Consider the following 24,765-nt stretch of genomic DNA (forward strand, 5'->3'; position numbering starts at 1 on the left):
TTCGATCGGAAGGGGTGCGGAAGATTCGGAGTCCGGAAAGGAGTCCGGCACCTTGGAGTCACAGGCCTCACAAAGGACTAGGCTGGTATTCGGCTCGATCGCCATAGAAATTGCAGTTCCCGGGGCGGCATCCAACCGTTCGTCCCCGAATGGCGCGGTCGGCTCCGAGCTAAGGGTCGGAGTGGACACCTGAGCGGCGCTCTGGGCGCTGTCCGACGCAGAGCTAGATCATGCCCATCATGACAGTGCGGCGCGCTCGGCCGTGGCTCGAATCCGTCGAAGATCAAGTCCCCGCGGATGTCAGCCATGTAGTTCAAACTTCCAAATCTAACCTGATGGTCAGGGGCGTAGCTTGCGATCTGCTCCAGATGGCCAACCGAATTGGCCCGTAGTGCAAAGCCGCCGAACACGAAGATATGTCCGGGGAGAAAAGTCTCACCCTGGACCGCGTCGTGGTTGATGATCAAAAAAGACATTGGGCCTAGAGGTGACGACACAGAGGAACCCTCAATGAAAGCACCAATGTCGGTGTCAAAACCGGCGGATCTCGGGTAGGGGGTCCCGAACTGTGCGTCTAGGCGGATGGTAACAGGAGACAAGGGACACGATGTTTTTACCCAGGTTTGGGCCCTCTCGATGGAGGTAAAACCCTACTCCTGCTTGATTAATATTGATGATATGGGTAGTACAAGAGTTGATCTACCACAAGATCAGAGAGGCTAAACCCTAGAAGCTAGCCTATGGTATGATTGTTGTTCGTCCTATGGACTAAAACTCTCCGGTTTATATAGACACTGGAGAGGGCTGGGGTTACACAGAGTCGGTTACAATGGGAGGAGATCTATATATCGTATCGCCAAGCTTGCCTTCCATGCCAAGGAAATTCCTATCCGGACACGGGACGAAGTCTTCAATCTTGTATCTTCATAGTCAGGGAGTCCAGCCAATGGTCATAGTCCGGCCATCCGGACACCCCCTAATCCAGGACTCCCTCAATCACAAAAAAGGGTTGTACCCCAATTGCGAAGATGGCAACACAAAGCTCGGTACCATACTGGAATTGCTGTAGTGGAAGGCAGAGAATGTTGTTCCAGACAAAGGATTTGAGAAGCTACTGAAAATATTGAAGAAGAAGCTTCCAAAGGATAACGAATTTCCCGACAGTACATACGCAGCAAAGAAGGTTGTATGACCTCTAGGATTGGAGGTGCAGAAGATACATGCATGCCCTAATGACTGCATCCTCTACCGCGGTGCGTACAAGGATCTGAATGCATGCCCGGTATGCGGTGCATTACGGTATAAGATCAGACGAGATGACCCTGGTGATGTTGACGGCGAGCCCCCCAGGAAGAGGGTTCCCGCGAAGGTGATGTGGTATGCTCCTATAATACCACGGTTGAAACGTCTGTTTAGAAACGGAGAGCATGCCAAGTTGATGCGATGGCACAGTGAGGACCGTAAGAAAGACGGGAAGTTGAGAGCACCCGCTGACGGGTCGCAGTGGAGAAAAATCGAGAGAAAGTACTGGGCTGAGTTTGCACGTGACCCAAGGAACATATGGTTTTCTTTAAGCGTGGATGGCATTAATCCTTTCGGGGAGCAGAGCAGCAATCACAGCACCTGGCCCGTGACTCTATGTATGTATAACCTTCCTCCTTGGATGTGCATGAAGCGGAAGTTCATTATGATGCCAGTTCTCATCCAAGGCCCTAAGCTACCCGACAACGACATTGATGTGTACCTAAGGCCATTAGTTGAAGAACTTTTACAGCTGTGGAATGGAAACGGTGTACGTACGTGGGATGAGCACAAACAGGAGGAATTTGACCTAAAGGTGTTGCTATCCGTGACCATCAACGATTGGCCCGCTCTCAGTAACCTTTCAGGACAGACAAACAAGGGATACCATGCATGCACGCACTGTTTACTTGACACCGAAAGTATACACCTGGGAAGCTGCAGGAAGAATGTGTACCTGGGCCATCATCGATTTCTTCCGACCAACCATCAATGTCGAAGGAAAGGCAAGCATTTCAAAGGCGAGGCAGATCACCGGAAGAAGCCCGCCATGCATACCGGTGATCACGTACTTGCTATGGTCAATGATTTACACATAATCTTTGGAAAGGGTCCCGGCGGACTAGCTGTTCCGAGTGACGCTGGGGGACACGCACCCATGTGGAAGAAGAAATCTATATTTTGGGACCTACCCTACTGAAAAGACCTAGAGTTCCGCTCTTCGATCGACGTGATGCACGTGACGAAGAACCTTTGCGTGAACCTGCTAGGCTTCTTGGGCGTGTATGGGAAGACAAAAGATACACCTGAGGCACGGGAGGACCTGCAACGTTTGCACGAAAAAGACGGCATGCCTCCGAAGCAGTATGAACGTCCTGCCAGCTATGCTCTTACCAAAGAAGAGAAGGAAATATTCTTTGAATGCCTGCTTAGTATGAAGGTCCCGACTGGCTTCTCATCGAATATGAAGGGAATAATAAATATGGCTGAGAAAAAGTTTCAGAACCTAAAATCTCATGACTGCCACGTGATTATGACGCAACTGCTTCCGGTTGCATTGAGGGGGCTTCTACCGGAAAACGTATGATTAGCCATTGTGCAGCTATGTGCATTCCTCAATGCAATCTCTCAGAAGGTGATCGATCCAGAAATCATACCAAGGCTAAGGAGTGATGTGGCGCAATGTCTTGTCAGTTTCGAGCTGGTGTTCCCACCATCCTTCTTCAATATCATGACGCACGTCCTAGTTCATCTAGTCGACGAGATTGTCATTCTGGGGCCCGTATTTCTACACAATATGTTCCCCTTTGAGAGGTTCATGGGAATCCTAAAGAAATATGTCTGTAACCGCGCTAGGCCAGAAGGAAGCATCTCCATGGGCCATCAAACAGAGGATGTCATCGGGTTTTTTGTTGACTTCATTCCTGGCCTTAAGAAGATAGGTCTTCCTAAATCGCGGTATGAGGGGAGACTGACTGGAAAAGGCACGCTTGGAAGGGACTCAATAATATGCAGGGACGGATATTCTTGGTCTCAAGCACACTGCACAGTTCTACAGAACACTACCTTGGTGACCCCTTATGTCGATGAACACAAGAACAGTCTGCGCTCCAAACACCCGGAGCAGTGTGACGACTGGATTACATGTGAACACATCAGGACTTTCAGTAGTTGATTGGAAACACGTCTCAGAGGTGACAACACTGTTTGTGATGAGATGTACTTGTTGTCCAGGGGACCATCTTCGACTGTTACGATTTGGAAAGGATACAAGATAAATGGGAATACATTTTGCACGATTGACCAAGATCAAAAGAGCACCAACCAAAACAGCGGTGTCCACTTTGATGCAGCCATCGAGAGGGGAAAGGACACACATTATGGTTACATAGTGTACATATGGGAACTTGACTATGGACATGATTTTAAGGTCCCTTTGTTTAAGTGCAAATGGGTCAATCTGTCAGGAGGCGGGGTACAGGTAGACCCACAGTATGGAATGACAACAGTGGATCTGAAAAATCTTGGGTACACTAACGAACCGTTCGTCCTAGCCAATGATGTGGCACAGGTTATCTATGTGAAGGACATGTCTACCAAACCAAGAAAAAGAAAAGATAAGGAAGCGAATACATCATACGATGAGCCAAAGCGCCACATAGTTCTTTCAGGAAAAAGGGACATCGTGGGAGTGGAGGGCAAGATAGACATGTCTGAAGATTATGAAAAGTTTCATGAAATTCCTCCCTTCAAAGTCAAGGCTGACCCAAGCATCCTGATAAACGATGAAGATTATCCATGGTTACGGCACAATAAGCAAATGACACAAGCGAAGAAAAAGTGAAGACTTTCTCCCGCAACTATTATGATGATACCATGCCAACTTGGTAATAGACGAGTATGATACCATTGTCCGCTTTGTACATTGATACGTCTCCGTCGTATCTACTTATCCAAACACTTTTGCCCTTGTTTTGGACTCTAACTTGTATAATTTGAATGGAACTAACCCGGACTGACGCTGTTTTCAGCAGAATTGCCATGATGTTGTTTTTTGTGCAGAAAATAAAAGTTCTCGGAATGACCTGAAACTCCACGGAATATCTTAGAATAAATAATAAAAAATCCTCGCCAACGATAAAGACCAGGGGGCCCACACCCTATCCATGAGGGTGGGGGGCGCCCCCCCCCTAGGGCGCGCCCCCCTACCTCGTGGGCCCCCTGGTGGCCCTCCGACGCCAACTCCAACTCCATATATTGGCTTTCAGGGAGAATAACATCAGGGAGAAGAAATCATCGCGTTTTACGATATGGAGCCGCCGCCAAGCCCTAATCTCTCTTGGGAGGGCTGATCTGGAGTCTGTTCAGGGCTCCGGAGAGGGGGATTCGTTGTCGTCGTCATCAACAACCACCCTCCATCACCAATTTCATGATGCTCACCGCCGTGCGTGAGTAATTCCATCGTAGGCTTGCTGGACAATGATGGGTTGGATGAGATTTATCATGTAATCGAGTTAGTTTTGTTAGGGTTTGATCCCTAGTATCCACTATGTTCTGAGATTGATGTTGCTATGACTTTGCTATGCTTAATGCTTGTCACTAGGGCCCGAGTGCCATGATTTCAGATCTAAACCTATTATGTTTTCATGAATATATGTGAGTTCTTGATCCTATCTTGCAAGTCTATAGTCACCTACTATGTGTTATGATCCGGCAACCCCGAAGTGACAATAATCGGAACCACTCCCGGTGATGACCATAGTTTGAGGAGTTCATGTATTCACTATGTGCTAATGCTTTGTTCCGGTTGTCTATTAAAAGGAGGCCGTAATATCCCTTAGTTTCCAATAGGACCCTGCTGCCACGGGAGGGTAGGACAAAAGATGTCATGCAAGTTCTTTTCCATAAGCATGTATGACTATATTCGGAATACATGCCTACATTACATTGATGAACTGGAGCTAGTTCTGTGTCACCCTATGTTATGACTGTTACATGACGAACCACATCCGGCATAATTATCCATCACTGATCCGGTGCCTACGAGTTTTCCGTATACTAGTTCTCTCTTATTTACTTTTCCGTTGCTACTGTTACAATCACTACAAAATACCAAAAACATTACTTTTGCTGTCTTTACTTCTGTTACTGTTACCACCACTATCATATTACTTTGCTACTAAACACTTTGCTGCAGATACTAAGTTTCCAGGTGTGGTTGAATTGGCAACTCAGCTGCTAATACTTGAGAATATTCTTTGGCTCTCCTTGTGTCGAATCAATAAATTTGGGTTGAATACTCTACCCTCGAAAACTATTGTGATCCCCTATACTTGTGGGTTATCAAGACCTTTTTTTGGCGACGTTGCCAGGGAGCATATCTCTATTCCTTGAGTTACTTGGGATTTATATCTGTTGGACACTATGAAGAACTTGAAAGACGCTAAGACAAAAATTTATCCCTCAACTACGAGGGGAGGTAAGGAACTGCCATCTAGCTCTGCACTTGATTCACCTTCTGTTATGAGTAAGCTAGCGACACCTAAACCTGCTACTGCTATGAACTCTGATATGTCGCATGTTATTGATGATGCCACTTCTGCTATGCATGATACTTACGATGAAACTACTTCTATGCTTGATACTCCTGTGCCCCTTGGTAAATTTCTAGATGAGCAAATTTCTAGGTCTAGAGAAAGAGAAATTATTGAATCTGAATACAATGATGAGAGTGATGATGAAAATATGCCTGCTATTCCTAAGGGTTATCTTTTTGATGCAGAATCTTCTGCAGCTATTTTTGCTTGCCAGGATAGATACGAACTTAAGAGGTTGCTAGTTAAATGGAGTAAAGAATCTTTTAGAGATAGAATGAGGCCCGACCCTGCTTTTGCTACTTCACCTATTTGTGTTCCTAATAAGGATTATTATGAATTTTCTGTTGATCCAGATATAATCACTTTGGTTGAATCTGATCCTTTCTATGGCTATGAATCTGAAATCGATGTGGCACATATTACTAAGTTAAATGATATAGCCGCCCTGTTTACTAATAATGAGAGATCGCGCTACCTTTATTTACTCAAAATATTTCCGTTCTCATTAAAGGGTGATGCTAAGATATGGTTTAATTCTCTTGATCCTGGTTGTGTGCGTAGTCCCCAGGATATGATCTATTACTTTTCTGCTAAATATTTCCCTACTCATAAGAAACAAGCTGCCTTGAGGGAAATATACAACTTCGTGCAAATTGAAGAAGAGAGTCTCCCACAAGCTTGGGGGAGGCTTCTCAAGTTACTTAATGCTTTGCCTAATCATCCTCTTAAGAAGCCTGAAATACTTGATATCTTTTATAATGGACTAACTGATGCTTCCAGAGATTACCTGGATAGTTGTGTTGGTTCTCTTTTCAGGGAAAGAACACCGGATGAAGCTGAAATTCTATTAAACAATATGTTGACAAATGAAAATAATTGGGCACCTCCTGAGCCAGCTCCACATCCAATTATTGAGCCTATTCCTAAACCAACTCCAAAGAAGAGAGGTGTTCTATTTCTCAGCCCCAAAGATATGCAAGAGGCAAAGAAATCTATGAAAGAAAAAGGTATTAAAGCCGAAGATGTTAAGAATTTACCTCCTATTGAAGAAATACACGGTCTTAATCTACCGTCTGTTGAAGAAGTATATGATCTCAATACTTTATTCACTGAAGAACCTCCTGATCCCGATATTCCGACACAGGTAGTAAAGGTAAATTCTCTCTATAGATATGATAAAGCTGAAGTCCCTCCTACTAAAATTGCTAGTCAGTGACTTTATGTTTAAGCAAGATGACTTTAATGCTTATTTTGGTAGACAATTAAAACAAGATGCTTATATGATTAAACACTTGGGTGATTATATGGCCGATATTAGAGGTGAACTTAAACTTGTTAGCAAACATGCTTCTATGGTTACCACTCAAGTAGAACAAGTACTTAAAGCACAAAAAGAAGTGCTTGATCAAACAAATAGTAAGAAAAATGATTATGTTGTTAGAGTGGCTACTAGAACTGGTAGAATGACTCGAGAACCTTTATATCCTGAAGGCCACCCTAAGAGAATCGAGCAAGATTCTCAGAGAAATGATATTGATGTACCTAGTTCTTCTAAGAGGAAGAAAAAGAAAAATGATAGGACCTTGCAAACTTCTAGTGAACCTATTGCTGAGCCACCTGAGAATCCAAATGATATCTCTATGTCAGATGTTGAAACACAATCTGGTAATGAACATGAACCTAGTGAAAATGTTAATGATGATGTTCATGATAATGCTCAACCTAGTAATGATAATGATGTAGAAGTTGAACCTGCTGTTGATCTTGATAACCCACAATCAAGGAATCAACGTTATGATAAAAGAGACTTTGTTGCTAGGAAACATGGTAAAGAAAGGGAACAATGGGTTCAGAAACCCATGCCTTTTCCTCCAAAACCATCCAAGAAAAAGGATGATGAGGATTTTGAGCGCTTTGCTGAAATGATTAGACCTATCTTTTTGCATATGCGATTAACTGATGTGCTCAAAACAAATCCTTATGCTAAGTATATGAAAGATATTATTACTAATAAAAGAAAGATACCTAAAGCTGAAATTTCTGCCATGCTTGCTAATTATACTTTTAAGGATGGAATACCAAAGAAACTTGGAGATCCAGGAGTACCTACTATACCATGCTCCATTAAGAGAAATTATGTTAAAACTGCTTTATGTGATCATGGAGCCGGTGTTAGCGTTATGTCTCTCTCTTTATACCGTAGACTTGATTTGAATAAGTTGACACCTACTGAAATATCTTTGCAAATGGCTGATAAATCAACCGCTATACCTGTCGGTCTTTGTGAGGATGTGTCTGTTGTGGTTGCAAACGTTACTATTTTAACGGACTTTGTTATTCTTGATATTCCTGAGGATGATAGTATGTCTATTATTCTTGGAAAACCTTTTCTTAATACTGCAGGGGCTATTATTGATTGCAACAAAGGCAATGTCACTTTTCATGTTAATGGCAATGAGCACACGGTACACTTTCCAAGGAAACAACCTCAGGCTTACAGTACCAACTCTATTGGAAAAATTCAATCGATTATATTTGGAGGTTTTGAATTTCCTCTCCCTACTGTCAAGAAAAAGTATGATATACTTATTATTGGGGATGTCCATATCCCCGTTGAGGTAACATAGTGTTATTCGAAATTTCACCGGTTCCATGTTAATCGGAATGAGTTTGTTAACAAGACTTGATCAACCTTGTTAGTGGATTCTTTTTGATGAACATGAGATGGATGAAACTAGAAGCACAACCTTCTGTACCCTCTTTATATTTTATGTTATTTAGTAGAAATAAAGTAAAATAGTATTTTTTCTGTCTGTTTCCTGACTTATCCGTGCAATATAAAAATATCCCAAAAATAAAAGTCCTCAGAATGCCATGCCAATTTAATATGATTTTTTCGGGAATATTAGAGGAATTACTGTGCAAAAATTAATGCGGGGGGAGCTGCCACCTGGCCATGAGGGTGGAGGGCGCGCCCTACCCTCCTGGGCGCTCCCCCCTGCCTCGTGGGCCCATGGTGGCCCTCCTCCACTTATCCCTGCACCCATCTTCTTCCTCTGCCTCACACAAACACGAAAAACCAACTAAAGCACGAGTTCCAGCCCCTGTTGCTGTGATTTTCGATCTCCTTGCTCAAAGCACCTCTCGCAAAACTACGTGGGGAGATTGTTCCTTGGTATGTGACTCCTCCATTGGTCCTATTAGTTTTTGTTCTAGTGCTCTATTCATTGCAAATTTATGCTGCATAGGTGACCATATTCTTAAGCTTGCATGTCAAATTCATATGGTCCCAAGTAGTTCTAATGCTTGATATAGGCTCTAGGCACTCGTGGGAGTAGTTGCTATCAATTTTATTGAAGTTAGTTCACTTTTATTTGAAGTTACTAAAAATTTCAGAAATTTTTTAGAGGAGACATTATGTTTAGGAGGATGTTCCAAGGTGGCTCTTCAAGGAAACAAGGTCCCAGGCTTGCAATGCGCGATGCTGACGAGGAACCACCAAGAGACGCTCCTGTTAGGCCCTGTGAATGGCCTTCGGAAAATTTTATGGATCAAGCGGGAATTAAAGAAGAATTCAACATATATATACGCAATGCCAGTCTTGAGGACTTTGAAGCTAATAAATGCCCCCAGTACAATGATCTCACAAGTTCATTTGTGAGGAGGTTTGAGTTTTCATCTTCGCGTAATTCTCCTTCAGTCATGTTTGACCTTTATGACAAATCTTATACCATGGACTTAGAGGATTTCACTTTTGCTTGCAAACTTCCATCTTGGGGTAGTGTCAGGGATCCCCCTAAATCTTAATATAGAGACTTTCTTGCTAAAATAACTGTGGAGGAATCTAGAGATATAACGCAAGCCACTTTAGGGAGCATTCACTTCCCTGCTATACATTATTTTGCTCTCTTTATAGGTAGAGGCATTAATGCTAAGGATGAAGCATGTCACATGTGTGCACCTGATCTCAGCATTCTCAGAAGTGCTGTGTTAGGAGACCAATCTTATCATATGGGAGCCATTGTAGCTCGCGGGTTGCACCATAATAGACATAACGAATATTTCTTTGGAGGGATTTATGCAACCCGTTTAGCTAATTTTCTTGAGATAGACATTCGAGAGAGTGATATGGAGTTACCCTCTACTTATTTGGATTTTGATTCTATGGTTTCCCACCAGTTTGTTGAGAGGACTGAACCACCTCTCCAGTATCGACTAATCTTTAACAAACGGCATGTAGTCCATATTACTCTTCCTGCTCCTGCCTTCTTTGATTCTCAGACAAAAGGAAGATATATTATTACCAGAGAGGAGGCAGATGAGTACGAGGGAAGAGTGGAGGAAGCTCGACGCTACGCTGCAGCTCAGGAGGCAATAGCCACTGCATCGCACTATGACCCCATCTTCACCTACGGGTATCCGCCAGGCCATCCCTGGCAATAGACCAACTTAGGCCAAAAGCCTAAGCTTGGGGGAGTATGTATTTCCCACCGACATTATATTCATGCTACACACACTCATTGCTAGATGTTAGTGTTCATACTCTTTCACTGTAATATCCATGCTAGTTTACTTTCTTTTTCCTGCTCTCTTCTTGTGTGTTTGATAAACCTTAAGAAAAACAAAAAAAATAGTAGTAGTTTATTTCTCTGCTGTAGGATTAAAAAGAAAACCCAAAAATATTTCCCGTTCTTCTTTTGCTTGTTGGGAGCTTTCCCGTGTAAATAGTTTTTTTTCTTTCTTTTCTTTGGGGGTCAGTAGGAGAAGACCATGATTAAATTGTTGAAGTGGATCTTATACGCATGATTGTTTATTTAACTTAGAGTCCATATTACTTGTCTTCTCCTATTTATTGAATGCTTGCAGATTCCAGCTTAGTCCAATGCACGTGCACTCTTATTATTATTCACATCGTTCGGTTGTGCAAGTGAAAGGCAATAATGATGATATATGATGGACTTATTGGGATGAGAAAAGCTGGTATGAACTCGACCTCTCTTGTTTTTGTAAATATGATGATTCATCGTTCTTGAGTCAGCTATTATGAAGTAAACATATTTGCAATGACATTTAGAGATTATAGTTGCTTGTGCCATGCTTGATTAGCTATGAGTTATAATGGTTTACCTTGCATGCCAACATGCTATTAGAATGATTATGATGTGGTATGATGGGATGGTATCCTCCTTTAAATGAATTGAGTGACTAGACTTGGCACATGTTCACACATGTAGTTGAATCAAATCAACATAGCCTTCATGATATTTATGTTCATGGTAGATTATATCCTACTCATGCTTGTATTTGGTGTAAATTAATTTTAATGCATGTTTACGACTATTGTCGCTCTCCCAGTTGGTCCTTCCCAGTCTTTTGCTAGCCTTCACCTGTACCAAGCGGGAATACTTCTTGTGCATCCAAACTCCTTAAACCCCAAAGTTGTTCCTTATGAGTCCACTATACCTACCTATATGCGGTATTTACCTGCCATTCCAAGTAAATCTGTACGTGCGAAACTCCAAACCTTCAAATGAAATTCTGTTTTGTATGCTCGAGCAGCTCATGTTTCAACTAGGGCTGCCCTTATCTTCCATGTTAGGCGGTTATTCTCAAGAGGAGTGGACTCCGCTCCTCATTCATGAGAAAATGGCTGGTCACCGGGATGCCCAGTCCCATGCTTTATGCAAACTAAATCAAAATAATTGCAAACAAAACTCCCCCTGGGACCCGTTGAATGTTGGAGGCACTCGTTGTTTCGAGCAAGCCATGGATTGATGCCTGTGGAGGAGGGGGAGTATAAACTTTACCATTCTGTTTGGGAACTGCCTATAACTTGTTTAGCATGGAAGATATCGTCATCTCATAGTTGTTGCGTTGACAGCAAAAGTATGCCGCTCAAAATGTTATTCAATCTCTATTTTAAAACCGAGCTCTGGCACCTCTACAAATCCCTGCTTCCCTCTGCGAAGGGCCTATCTATTTACTTTTATGTTGAGTCATCATCCTTCTTATTAAAAAGCACCCGCTGGAGAGCACACTGTCATTTGCATTCATTATAATTGGTTTACATTAGGTATGACTTGACTGGATCTCTTTTACCATGAATTACAATGTTTAGTCAGTCCTTGATCTTTAAAGGTGCTCTGCATTTATGTTTTGCTGTCTCATAAAGGGCTAGCGAGATACCATTTTGTTATATCATGTTATGATTATTTTGAGAAAGTGTTGTCATCCGAGTTTTGTTATTATAGCTCGCTAGCTGATTATGCTATTGATATGAGTAATTGTGAGACCTTTGTGTTATTGTTAGTATGGTTAGTTCATAATATTTGCTGAAACTTGAATGCTGGCTTTTCATGTTACAACAACAAGAGCAAACAGAGTTTGTAAAAGTTTTTCTTTTTCTCTTTCAGTCTGTCAACTGAATTGCTTGAGGACAAGCAAGGGTTTAAGCTTGGGGGAGTTGATACGTCTCCGTCGTATCTACTTTTCCAAACACTTTTGCCCTTGTTTTGGACTCTAACTTGTATGATTTGAATGGAACTAACCCGGACTGACGCTGTTTTCAGCAGAATTGCCATGATGTTGTTTTTTGTGCAGAAAATAAAAGTTCTCGGAATGACCTCAAACTCCACGGAATATATTAGAATAAATAATAAAAAATCCTCGCCAAAGATGAAGACCAGGGGGCCCACACCCTGTCCACAAGGGTGGGGGCGCCCCCCCCCCCAGGGCGCGCCCCCTACCTCGTGGGCCCCCTGGTGGCCCTCCGACGCCAACTCCAACTCCATATATTGGCTTTCGGGGAGAAAAAAATTAGGGAGAAGAAATCATCGCGTTTTGCGATACGGAGCCGCCGCCAAGCCCTAATCTCTCTCGGGAGGGCTGATCTTGAGTCCGTTCGGGGCTCCGGAGAGGGGGATTCGTCGCCGTCGTCATTGTCAACCACCCTCCATCACCAATTTCATTATGCTTACCGCCGTGCGTGAGTAATTCCATCATAGGCTTGCTGGACGGTGATGGGTTGGATGAGATTTATCATGTAATCGAGTTAGTTTTGTTAGGGTTTGATCCCTAGTATCCACTATGTTCTGAGATTGATGTTGCTATGACTTTGCTATGCTTAATGCTTGTCACTAGGGCCCGAGTGCCATGATTTCAGATCTGAACCTATTATGTTTTCATGAATATATGTGAGTTCTTGATCCTATCTTGCAAGTATATAGTCACCTACTATGTGTTATGATCCGGCAACCCCAAAGTGACAATAATCGGAACCACTCCCGGTGATGACCATAGTTTGAGGAGTTCATGTATTCACTATGTGCTAATGCTTTGTTCCGGTTCTCTATTAAAAGGAGGCATTAATATCCCTTAGTTTCCAATAGGACCCTGCTGCCACGGGAGGGTAGGACAAAAGATGTCATGCAAGTTCTTTTCCATAAGCACGTATGACTATATTCGGAATACATGCCTACATTACATTGATGAACTGGAGCTAGTTATGTGTCACCCTATGTTATGACTGTTACATGACGAACCACATCTGGCATAATTATCCATCACTGATCCGGTGCCTACGAGTTTTCCATATACTGGTTCTCGCTTATTTACTTTTCCGTTGCTACTGTTACAATCACTACAAAATACCAAAAACATTACTTTTGCTGTCTTTACTTCTATTACTGTTACCACCACTATCATATTACTTTGCTACTAAACACTTTGCTACAGATACTAAGTTTCCAGGTGTGGTTGAATTGATAACTCAGCTGCTAATACTTGAGAATATTCTTTGGCTCCCCTTGTGTTGAATCAATAAATTTGGGTTGAATACTCTACCCTCGAAAACTGTTGCGATCCCCTATACTTGTGGGTTATCATACATGCACATGCCATGTGGGTGAAATTATGATACCATGCCAACTTTCAACTTTTTTAGAGTTCATTTGAAATGCTTTAATGTCTTATGGTTCGGCCCTCGTAATACCATTAATCCCGGTTCGCTCCTTGTCAACTATGTTCTCACAAAGAACACTCAAGAGGGCAGCCACGTGGGCCATTGGTTTATAAGCCCCTCCCTCTCTGCCTTGTTGAGCACCTCTCAAAGTGAAAATAGATGCCCTTATACAGGAAATTTGACCTAAATTCATACTGAAATTCTCTGAAATTCATATAAATTTATTATGAATTTAGGTTGAATTCTCTCTATAGGCGCATCTATGCTCATGTTTTTAGTAAAGTTAATCACAAACTTGTGATTCACACAAATTTCAAAGAATTCTAATTTTAACTATTCAAATTTGAAAACTAATGGCACTAACAGAAAGTTTATAATTTTTCTAAAACTAATGACACTAACAGAAAGTTTATAATTTTTCTGACCTAAAAGCAAAAAGAATTAAAAAATAAAGCAAAAAACAAAAGAAAATAAATAATGCAAAAAAATAAAAAAAAACTATTTTTATAGTAAAGTTAATCACAAACTTGTGATTCACACAAATTTCAAAGAATTTAAATTTTAACTATTCAAATTTGAAAACTAATGGCACTAACAGAAAGTTTATATTTTTTCTAAAACTAATGGCACTAACAGAAAGTTTATAATTTTTCTGACCTAAAAGCAAAAAGAATTAAAAAATAAAGCAAAAAACAAAAGAAAATAAATAATGCAAAAAAATGAAAAAAAACTATTTTGTTAGTAAAGTTAATCACAAACTTGTGATTCACACAAATTTTAAAGAATTCAAATTTTAACTATTCAAATTTGAAAACTAATGGCACTAAAAGAAAGTTTATAATTTTTCTGACCTAAAAGCAAAAAGAATTAAAAAATAAAGCAAAAAACAAAAGAAAATTAATAATGCAAAAAACAAAACAAAAAAACTGGAAAAAAACTGCCACCTATTGGGCCACCACGGCCTGAATACGACTAGAAACCCAACCTGGGCCAGGATTCAGGCCCGCAGAAGGCCCAATAGGCCCACAACAGCATAGTGTGAGATTAGGCTCGAGAGCCTGCAATTGAGAGGAGCTCGAGAGGGTGGGCGCAACAATGCTTATAAACCACTCTCGAGCCTTCTCAATTAGCGAGGTGGGACCAAACTTTGGCCGCGACGCGGGCAGCATAGGGCCCTTTGGTCCTGGTTGGTGGCACCAACCGGGACTAAAGGGGGGCATTGGTACCGGTTCGTGACACCAACCGGGACCAATGCCCCCCCCCCCTTAGTCCCGGTTGGTGCCATCAACCGGGACCAAAGGTTGCCACTTTCCGCCCTTTGGGCTGCCGACACTACAAGAAATATGCTAAATTATGACCTTCTGGCAGTGACCCTGGAAGAAATGGTCAAGAATTGATGACCATTTTGAAGCAATTGGTCGTGAGCTGTTTGAGAGGGTCCAAGCCCTAAACCATAACGACAATTTTAGTCAAAAACGTCATAGTTGCTTTACACAAAATAGACATAAAGCACACAATAATGGTCAACGGCCTTATTTCTAACTAATTACGACCAATCTAAATGGTCATGATGTTGTAAATGTGGATGCAATTATATGACTGGACATCCACATCATCATTTTTTCCTACGTATCATGTCATTTTAGGTTATGACATACGTGACCAACTAGCACAGTACGCCTTCAGATAGGCGAATTTAGTAGCAAAAAAGGGCTACGTGTAAATGTGGATGCAATTATATGACTGGACGTCCACATCATCATTTTTGCCTACGTGTCAAAATAGGACTACGTGTAAATGTGGATACAATTATATGACTGAACATCCACATCATCCTTTTTACGTACGTGTCATGTTATTTTAGGTATTTTTGGGTACATGTCATGTCTATTTTTCAGTTTATGACAGGCGGGACCAACTAGCACTGCTGTTGCAACCCCTCGGGCGAATCTCTACTCCTAATGTCTCAGTTGGTAGGTCGCGTTCCGGGTTTATTTTTGTCCCACCTACTATGGTCTTTTTTGGTACCTGCTCCCACCTCCCGCTCAGCCGCGAGGAACCAAGAAAAACCCTCAGGGCCGACTCCCCCACCCTCCCCCACGCGCCTAACCTCCCGTCGCACCCATCTGATACGAACAAACCGGCGACAATTAACCAGCGAAAAAAACTCGGCGAAAATTAATCAACGAAAAAAAACCGAGAACGAATCGCACGAGCGAGGCCTTCTGCCCTCGAGCGAGCAGTCGCACGCACCAGTCGCACGCCAGATCCCTTCGCCGCCGTCCTTCATCCTTGGCCATCGCAGATCCATCCCGCCGCCGCCGCCGCTTCATCCCTCTCTTCCCTCCAAGCTTGTCGCCGGCGGCGAAGCGTACGGCGCTCCATCCCTTCGCCTCCAGGAACCTATCATGCGCGCCGAGGCGAGGGCCTCGTGGACTCCGTCCGTCGCCGCTTGGCCGATGACCCCGCCGCAGGGCAGGAGGAGTGTTCCGCACCGTGAGGAACCCGCCACGCGCGTCAAGGCGAGGCGCCTCCTGGGCTCCGTCCGTTTCCAGAGCGAGCACCCGCGAATACCTAGCTAGCCGCCTTCGTCGTGACCGTTCCGGCCACCGCAAAGGTAAGGTGCTTTCTCCATCTCAATTTCCTTCCTTCCCCGTCAAGGTTAATTTGGATGCGTACTTAAGTGATTTTGGTGTTGCTCATCGGATTTGTATATGTACGTACGTGTGTCTTCGATCTGCTTCGTTTGGATACGTTGTTAAGTAATTCACATCTTCCCCGTTACAATACGTGCATGATCTTGTCTTGTGCTCTCGGGTTTATATATTTGCTTGCTTAACATCTATCCTACTGCCTGAAATCAGCAGTCAATTTGTGCATGAAAAGAAATCCACTTATTAGGAAGTAAAGTGAAGCAACCATATTGATCCATCAATTTGTTCATTGTATTTTGTTTGATGTGTGATGTGCTTGTGTGGTGAGAGGCGAGAGTGGCTTCAGGTCCCTCTCCTTTTTGCCTGACTGAGCAAGAAGAGAAGAGAAATAGTAGGAGGAATTCATAACTGTATTTCCTCAATTCAGATTTACCTTTGTTCAGTGACAAGTTCAGACCAAGTACATTACCCAGCCGGCACACAGGCCCCACTCACACATGATTAACTCACACGCACACCTGTACCCTGCGCCACCGAACACCACATATGGAGGAGGTGGCGCCAGTGTACAGCTAAGGCACGGCGTCATGCATGACATGGTTCTGTATTCTGTATACAGTGTGATACAAATAGTTCAAACATGCTCTGAGTGTTGAAAAATTCAAATTTGGTACCGCAATTTCTCTTGAACGATTTACTTTTGTGTTTTTATTTGTCCTGTATTTATTTTTCGATGCTGATATTGCAGGGTTTAACGACTGCTTCAATATTGTAGGAAGAAGTGTGGAACTAGAAGCATCGGTAGAAATAGTAATGAAGGCAAGACCGACTTAGAAAAGCATTTGTTTTTTGTTTACTGTGGTCTTCTTACATAATTTAAGTTTTAGATCTATTGCATGAGCAGAAAATGCTAGGTTCTTAATACCTGTGAGACGATATGCATGACAGTATATTTATTTATTTACTTAGGGAAGGAGAGAATATAATTTAGGTATAATGTACATGGTCATTTTACTTTTACTTTGACATATGCTTATGTTCCTTTTTTGTAGCCAGATCAAACTCAGCAGAGATGCACATGCACCGCGCGCCTCACTGATGTGAGGATCCATTTTCTCAATCCCCTTTTAATCTCCAACATCTCCCCCTTCCAATGTTGGCGTACTTGACCGGAAGTGAGTGCGCGGCGGAGCAAAGCTCAGCCTAGGTCTTCATCAACGCAAAACGGGGTAGGAGGGAGCGGGAAGTTTTTCAGCCGCATGAATGTGGAAGGCGCTTGACAAATCAGAGATGTATGAAGCTTCTGTCGAGGTAATTGATGAGAGAAGCTCTCATGTTTTGTTCTTGATCCTCAAACAAAGCGACTGGTCAGCGTGTTTCTGTACTATGCCCAAATGCCCTTGCATGTTTCATCTTTCGTTTTTGTAGTCTTAATATATGGGTCTCATCTATTTTTGGTTGCGGATGTTTGAGAGAGGCAGCATATACATAAGAGGGGTTCAATATTGTTAACTCACATCATCCAGACCAGGTTAGCACACATGCCATGCAGATTCTACTACTTGATGTAGCCTTTCTCTTAGATGTAAGTAGTATTTTTACTATGCTACTCTTTGATCTCGAGTAGTTTGTTCATGTATTGTTTAAGATGCCAAATAGAATTAAATGGAATATAAGTTTCAAAGTTTCATTATGACAAATGAAAAGTACACGAAGGTAAACTAATGGGTCTCCTGCCACTCGCATAGTCGTGGTTGTCCTTGACTATAGTGTAGTTAGGAGGAGGAGATGAACATGAAGAATGAGTTTGTAATGTGGTTGTCGTTGATTAATGGCACCCCCAGCAGCGGTGATAACGACCATGGAGAGGAGAGCACGAACATCAACAACCTCTTGGCCTTGTTGGCTTCTCCGACATCAATAACGACGATCAGCTCGCGATACAGTTGCTAGAGTGCTTAAGAATGGTCGAGAAGAACAATGGATTGTTGATGGAGCCAATCAACAACGACGATAAGGACGGCCACAACAGTGAGAATAAGAAGGCGGAGCTCATCGCCGTCAGCCGCCAGCTCTACAGGGAAAAGAAGAACGACAATGCGTTGATTATAAAGAAGTCAACAATGCCACCTGGTGTGCAAAGGGTCCTCAAGGTATATGTTATCCACCGTTGGTATTGACCCATTAGAATATGTAAGCCCTCGATGCAACATACAGGCAATTTATATACATCGTAGCCCATAGCAACTTGCCTGCAGCATTGGAGTTGTATATATTAGAATAGAGTTATGATGGCATAATTTTTTCCGTCACAAGTTAAATGAGCATTGTGTAAAAGTCTAACTGAGTTTTCTTTCGCATTCTTCTATAAATTGGAAGTCCAATATAGATTTCTCAATGTATCATTTTGGGATTATTTGACCATCGGACAATATTGCCATGCTGACCATTTCTCTTGTCTTTGCAATATCTATATGATCTAATGTAAAAGTATAATGTGCTTCACAGATTTTTTATTTCTTTTGATTTTGCCTTGCTTGTTATTTATACTTATAGCTTTATATGTGAGATTCTATTTAGCGACACCTTTTTCAATTGTGCGTTGAGGTGCTTCTGAGTTTATCAATCAGGTGAGGCATGTGGTGCCCTTTCGGAATGTCGTTTTCTTCTTCCTTGCATCTCAAATGCAAGCAATCATGCTTCTACCGAGGCTTAGAAGAAACAAAGATGTATGTTCCAGAACCTCTTTTATATTATTTCATCACAAAAAATTACTGCAATATTTGCTCTTTTTCATAAATACACATGATAGACTTATCCGATCTTCTGTTATATTGCATGATGCCCAATTGATATGGTACGAGAAAAAAAATTCTGATTGTAAGGTTTATCTTCATATAGAAACTTCCATGAAATATGTTGCAACTTCAGAAATCTAAAATGATGGTCTTAATATTAATGTCCGGGATGAGGCCATAGGTTTTTTTGATCTGTATCTAATTTTCCAAAGGTTGAAGATGTCTTTACTGTCAAGTTTGTAGTCATCAAATGGTCCTTCATTACCTGATTGCAGGTTGTTGTCAAGAATTTCACCCCACCCATTGCATTGGATACCACCTCTGGCTGCAGCAATAGTGTGTCAATCTAGCTCACGTGAATTGAGCTACGCAATGTCCTATTATTACTATGTTACTCAAAGAGTTGGTATCCCTAAATAGTAAGAACATAGAAGATTCTTAGTGAGTTATTACACGTATTTTATTCTGATCTCCTATAAAAATCTTTTGTGGTTTAAGCACAACCCATGTTATGGTTCTTTTATACCAATTAAGTTCACTATTCAACGAAATTCCTTTTCACTGAAATAAGAACCACGTAATGCTTACAATTGATCTGGTCAGCTAGATAACTAAATGAGTTAAAATTACGCATACTATCTTTTGACATATGTAATGTGGGGTAGAAGACCAGTGTCTCTCGCTAGGGATTTCTGGAGGCAACATCGCTCTGATTGTATGTACTTAACTATTTTGCTTCTGGCTTCCTGCTATTGTATTTTACGTTGTCTGCAGATGCAAATTCTTTTACGACTAATCAGTCTCAGATAATACTTCAACCGAGACATCAACAGAGCAAAGAACCTGATTAAAAGGTACATTCCTGATTACCAATGCCTAGCTATTTTTCGATCTTGACTAACACAAAGGGTGCAATATGTAGGTTCAAGGAGCTCCGACGCTTTCTATGACCAAAGAATTCATTCAAGCCAGATTTTCTTTCAAGATAACAATAATGCCTAGGAGCATCCCTATCCATTGAACAATACCGGAGAGATAGAGCGCTACTGCCTTACACTTTTCAATATCCCTAGCTTTATTTTCATTATTGTGATAATTGTGGTATTTAAAAATTTAGAATGCCTTGTGCGATTATCTGTGGATTTTGCAACCCATGTAATCTCCTATTAGACTGGATATGATCAAAATAATTCAGCTTTTCATCATTGGCTGTCATCAAGTAGAGCTTATTTTGTGGATGGATGCATTGGTTTATGTTTCCAGGCTTTTAGTTTTTCCCTTATAATATTCAGTTGATTCCCGTGAGGGGCGGCGACCCATACTGGACGTGTGATGAGAGGAGTGTTGTTGATGCGGTATCGGAGATGTCTCGTGGAAAGAGGGGAGGGTGAAAAAGTGGTGGATCGCAAATGGTTGGATGTGCTCGATCTAATGATTGGTATGCATGCTTCAACAATGGTACTTACTTATGTTATGTGAGGAGTAATGTAAGATGCAGTGAAACATGTGGGCATGGCTTCATGACAGACCTGGCGGCGAAAGAAATGGCCAAATGGGGCTCCTCAATGCAAGTGAGAAGGCTATCGATTCCCGTGGAGCAATGCAATGTTGCATCAGAATGTATTGGGTTCCATTTTCGGGCGGAGAAGAAGTGATTAAGGCATGTGCACGATTCATTTGTTCATTCATTTAATCCTTCCTTATTTCACTTAACTTAGATTCATTAACTTTTGCACTTGCTCATGATTGATGGATTGAGAAATTTAGTGACATTAATTGCAATGAGGACTATCATATATCCATAAAACTCAGACTTTTTTCAATAGAACATGGTCATGATGAGCCAGTAAGATTTTTGATTTTTTTTAAATGCCCGTGGCAACGCGATGGGGATAAGGGATGTGTGATGTGCTTGTGTGGTGAGAGGCGAGGAGTGACTTTTCCTTTTTGTGGGAGGCTGTTCATATTTGTCTATTCTATGTTTAAATTCAAGATACACACAATTATTTATCATCATTATAATCGAGATAATAAATTTTTATTTATTACATTATGTGTTGAGTTATTTTGTTTTTGATTTTAATATGCTCTCATGGAATGGTAAAAAATTGGCTCATCCAATTTACAAGTGGAGTACTCTATGTTTGCATGTTCTTACATTTTTCATGTGAAATCTTCATGCTAACTGTATGAAGTACTCATGCAGGATGGTTACAAGTCAATGAAGATTTTTTTACTATAATTGCTCAAGTATTGTGCGAAGGAGGCTGAAGACAATATTCCTGATATTTTAGGAGATGCAAGTGAAGTGGAATAATGAAAATACATTGCACCAAGTACATTTTTCGATTGTTACTGTAAATTTTTTCTATACATGTGAAATTGGTTCATGTGAAATCTTCATGCTAACTGTCTGAAGTACTCATGCAGGATGGTTACAAGTCAATGAAGATTTTTTTACTATAATTGCTCAAGTACTGTGCGAAGGAGGCTGAAGACAATATTCCTGATATTTTAGGAGATGCAAGTGAAGTGGAATAATGAAAATACATTGCACCAAGTACATTTTTTGATTGTTACTGTAAATTTTGCCAATATATGCGACCCTATCCAACACACCACCCAACCTTAGGAGCCCCCTTGATTGATCGTGTAGTTTGGTCGTTGTTGAGTCTAGAAGAAAACTGTTTTCGGAGTCTAGTTATATCGGAGAGTAGGAATTCTTTTTACTCCTCAGCCCCTTTGTCGCTCTGGTGAGGAATCTTGACGTAGGTGTTTTGAACTACTCCTCTTCCCCTTCAAATTTTTCTTTAGGTTCACGCAGTTGGTTTTCCGATCGTTGTTCCTCAGCTCTTTTCATCCGGTGCATTTCTCGTCAAGTTGACTCGAGCCCCTTCTTCTTCGAGTTCAATCCTTAGTTGTTTCTTTCCCACCCGCCCACCCTTCTTCTTCTCGGAACTGCAGTCCGTAATCGAGTATCCATCCTACTCGTGCGAAGTCTTTGTTTTCTTTCCTCAATGATTTCAACCGGTGTTTTCCCTTCAAGATATTCGTCGATTTCCCCTTCCAGGTTGACTTTGTTTTCCCGCCCTCCCACCCTTTTTCTTCTCGGAGTCTGTCTCTCTCTCGACCATCAATTTCACTCGTGCGAAGCCTCTTCAGTCTGCCCTCAATCATTTCAACCGGTGAATTCTCGTTTTGTACGACATTCTTCATCTCTTTTCTTCTCCGGTGGATTCAATTCTAATTTTTGGTAGTGATTATATTCTTTTCCTCGGCTCAAGTGTTTTTCCCTGCTCGTTTGCCTCTCGCCATTTTATCCTTCCGGAGTGCTCAAGACATCTCAGGAGATTCGTCTGTGCGTGAATTAATTCGAGGTTGTCACCTCATTCAAATATTTGAATTGTTCCGGTGCATCATTGATCTCTTCAACAATCCTTTTCAACGGTGTTATCTCTTCAGTGGGCCCTAACCCACAGGTCTTTTTCCAGGATCTTACCTGACTCTTCTAATTATTCTGGAGCCATTCCTAATTCTTTTCGGAGTCTGACGTAAGAATGAATTTCATCAGTCAGATGCCTTTCCAAGATCGGTTTCAAATCATTTTCATTGTTGGCTCAACCTCTTTGCTTTTCATTCTACCGGAGTATCTCAGTAACTTTGATGGTGTTTTCTCGTCGTCATTTGAAGACAGAAGAAGAGTTTTCCCTCTCAATCTTGCCCGTCCTCTCGAAGATTCGTGGTTCTAGTTTCATGCTATCGTCTCATATTATTCCAATTGTCAAAGATATTCTTTTCTTACCCATCCGGAGTATGTCAGAAGTTGTTTCCCCATTTATTTTCACCGGAGGCCATTATTCCAGAAGAATTCTTGTCCTCACATTTCAGCTACCGTTATCCAATTATCCTGGTGCTTCGTTCAAGAGTTCTTTAATCAGCTCATGATCTCTTCGTTCTTGTGCATCTAAATCCCCTCTAGCATATTGGTTCTTCTAATTCTTCCCGGTGATTCATTCCTTTTCATCAGTCATTTCCGAATTCTAACGGTGGTTCGTTCAAGATTCTTTTTCTTTGATTACCATATTAATTCATTCGTTCTTTTCAATCCTACCGGTGGTTCATGAAGACCTTCTCAAGTTTGCGACATGTCACTTCTCAATCCTTTTCAAGAAGAATAAGTAATATGCAAAAATCCATTGCTTGTCATCAATTTAATTTGATGAAGGATAAGCATACAATAAATCTTATTCTTATTTCATCCAAGTGTTTAATCCCTTCCTTCAGAGTTTGTTCTTGATGAATAAATTCTAATTCCAAGTGTTTTCAATTTTTCTTTTCCGGAGTTCAAATTTCCTAGGCCATTTCGTCGAAACCTCCATCTAAATCATCGCAATGCTCATCTTATTCTTTCATCCTTCAATTTTATCTCAGCATTCTTTTGTCACCGGAGTTCTTCATGGTGGTTCTTCATGATTTAATTCATTTCTCAAGGGCTCATCAAGATTTTGTTGGAGGAGTTCAAGTATCTTTTCTTCTCATCTCGAAGTGCAATTAAGTCTCCGTATTCTTTTGAATTGGAGTTTTGCATTTCTTCGTTCTTCTTAGTTATCCAATCATTTCCGTTTGTGGCCGGTTATCACCTTATGATCTTGAGATGTTACCTATAAGACCACAACAAGCCTATTCTTTTCGTTGTTGATTTTCTCAACAACTCCAGCCAATCCTTCCTTCTAAGTTCTTTTCATTCCATTCTTTTAATTCTTCCGGAGGCATTGCTTTGTTCATTTCGTCAAGTGCCATCCCATCTTGTGAAGCTCCTGTTCTATTCTTTCCTTGTTTAACCGGAGTGCTACCTAAATCCTTTCAGTCTTATTCGTTTCTTATCTTGTTCTAACCGGAGTGGTTTCATAGTCTATCTGATTCAGTGAGCTTTCGATTCTCGTCATTCTCGTCGTTCCTCTCTTCTTCTCAAGTGCTCTCGATTCTTTGCTTCTTCTCTTGAGTTCTTGTTTCACCTCTCCCATTTTCCCTTCCGTCTCGGTCCTAAGATCTCGGGACGAGATCTCTTGTTAGTGGAGGAGTGTTGTAACACCCCGGATTCGATGTGCCAGGTGTCCGCCAGTTATTCACTGTCATTGCCATGTCATTTGCTTGCGTGTTGCATTTTATCATGTCATCATGTGCATCTCATTTTGCATACGTGTTCGTCTCATGCATCCGAGCTTTTTCCCCGTTGTCCGTTTTGCAATCCGGCGCTCCTATGTCATCCGGCATCCCCTTCTTGCCTCTCTTCGTGAGTGGGTGTTAAACGTTCTCGGAATGGACCAAGGCTTGCCAAGCGGCCTTGGTATACCACCGGTAGACCGCCTGTCAAGTTTCGTGCCATTTGGAGGTCGTTTGGTACTCCAACGGTTAAACGGGTAACCTTAAAAGGCCTCTTTTGTGTGCAGCCCAACACCCCTTCCAAAGTGGCCCAAAACCCATCTAACTCCCCTCCATGCTCTCGGTCGTTCGATCACGATCGTGTGGGCGAAAACCGCTCCCCATTTGGACTCTCCTAGCTCCCTCTACCTATAAATATGTGTGCCTCCCCGAAATTCTCGGTCTAACCCTAGCCCCGCTTCCCTCGCGCCGCGCGGACATGTCCGCTTCCCCGCCGGACATGTCCGCTTTGCCGCCCCGGCCAACCGCACGTTGACACGTGTCCCGCACCGCCGTCTCCCATCCCGCGCGCC

General features: G+C 41.9%; 1 protein-coding gene across 1 annotated transcript in view; it reads left to right on the forward strand.

The window, feature by feature from the left end:
* Positions 1 to 18,196: 18,196 nt before the first annotated feature.
* The window catches only part of LOC119360442 (formin-like protein 3), a 15,085-nt gene continuing 8,516 nt past the window's right edge, over positions 18,197 to 24,765 (forward strand). Inside the window, exon 1 of the mRNA XM_037626079.1 lies at positions 18,197 to 18,385. Coding sequence (XP_037481976.1) covers positions 18,197 to 18,385 — 189 coding nt within the window. The remainder of the gene's footprint in view (positions 18,386 to 24,765) is intronic.

The sequence above is a fragment of the Triticum dicoccoides genome, chromosome 2B (genome assembly GCF_002162155.2).
Source record: "Triticum dicoccoides isolate Atlit2015 ecotype Zavitan chromosome 2B, WEW_v2.0, whole genome shotgun sequence".
Classification (NCBI taxonomy): domain Eukaryota; kingdom Viridiplantae; phylum Streptophyta; class Magnoliopsida; order Poales; family Poaceae; genus Triticum; species Triticum dicoccoides.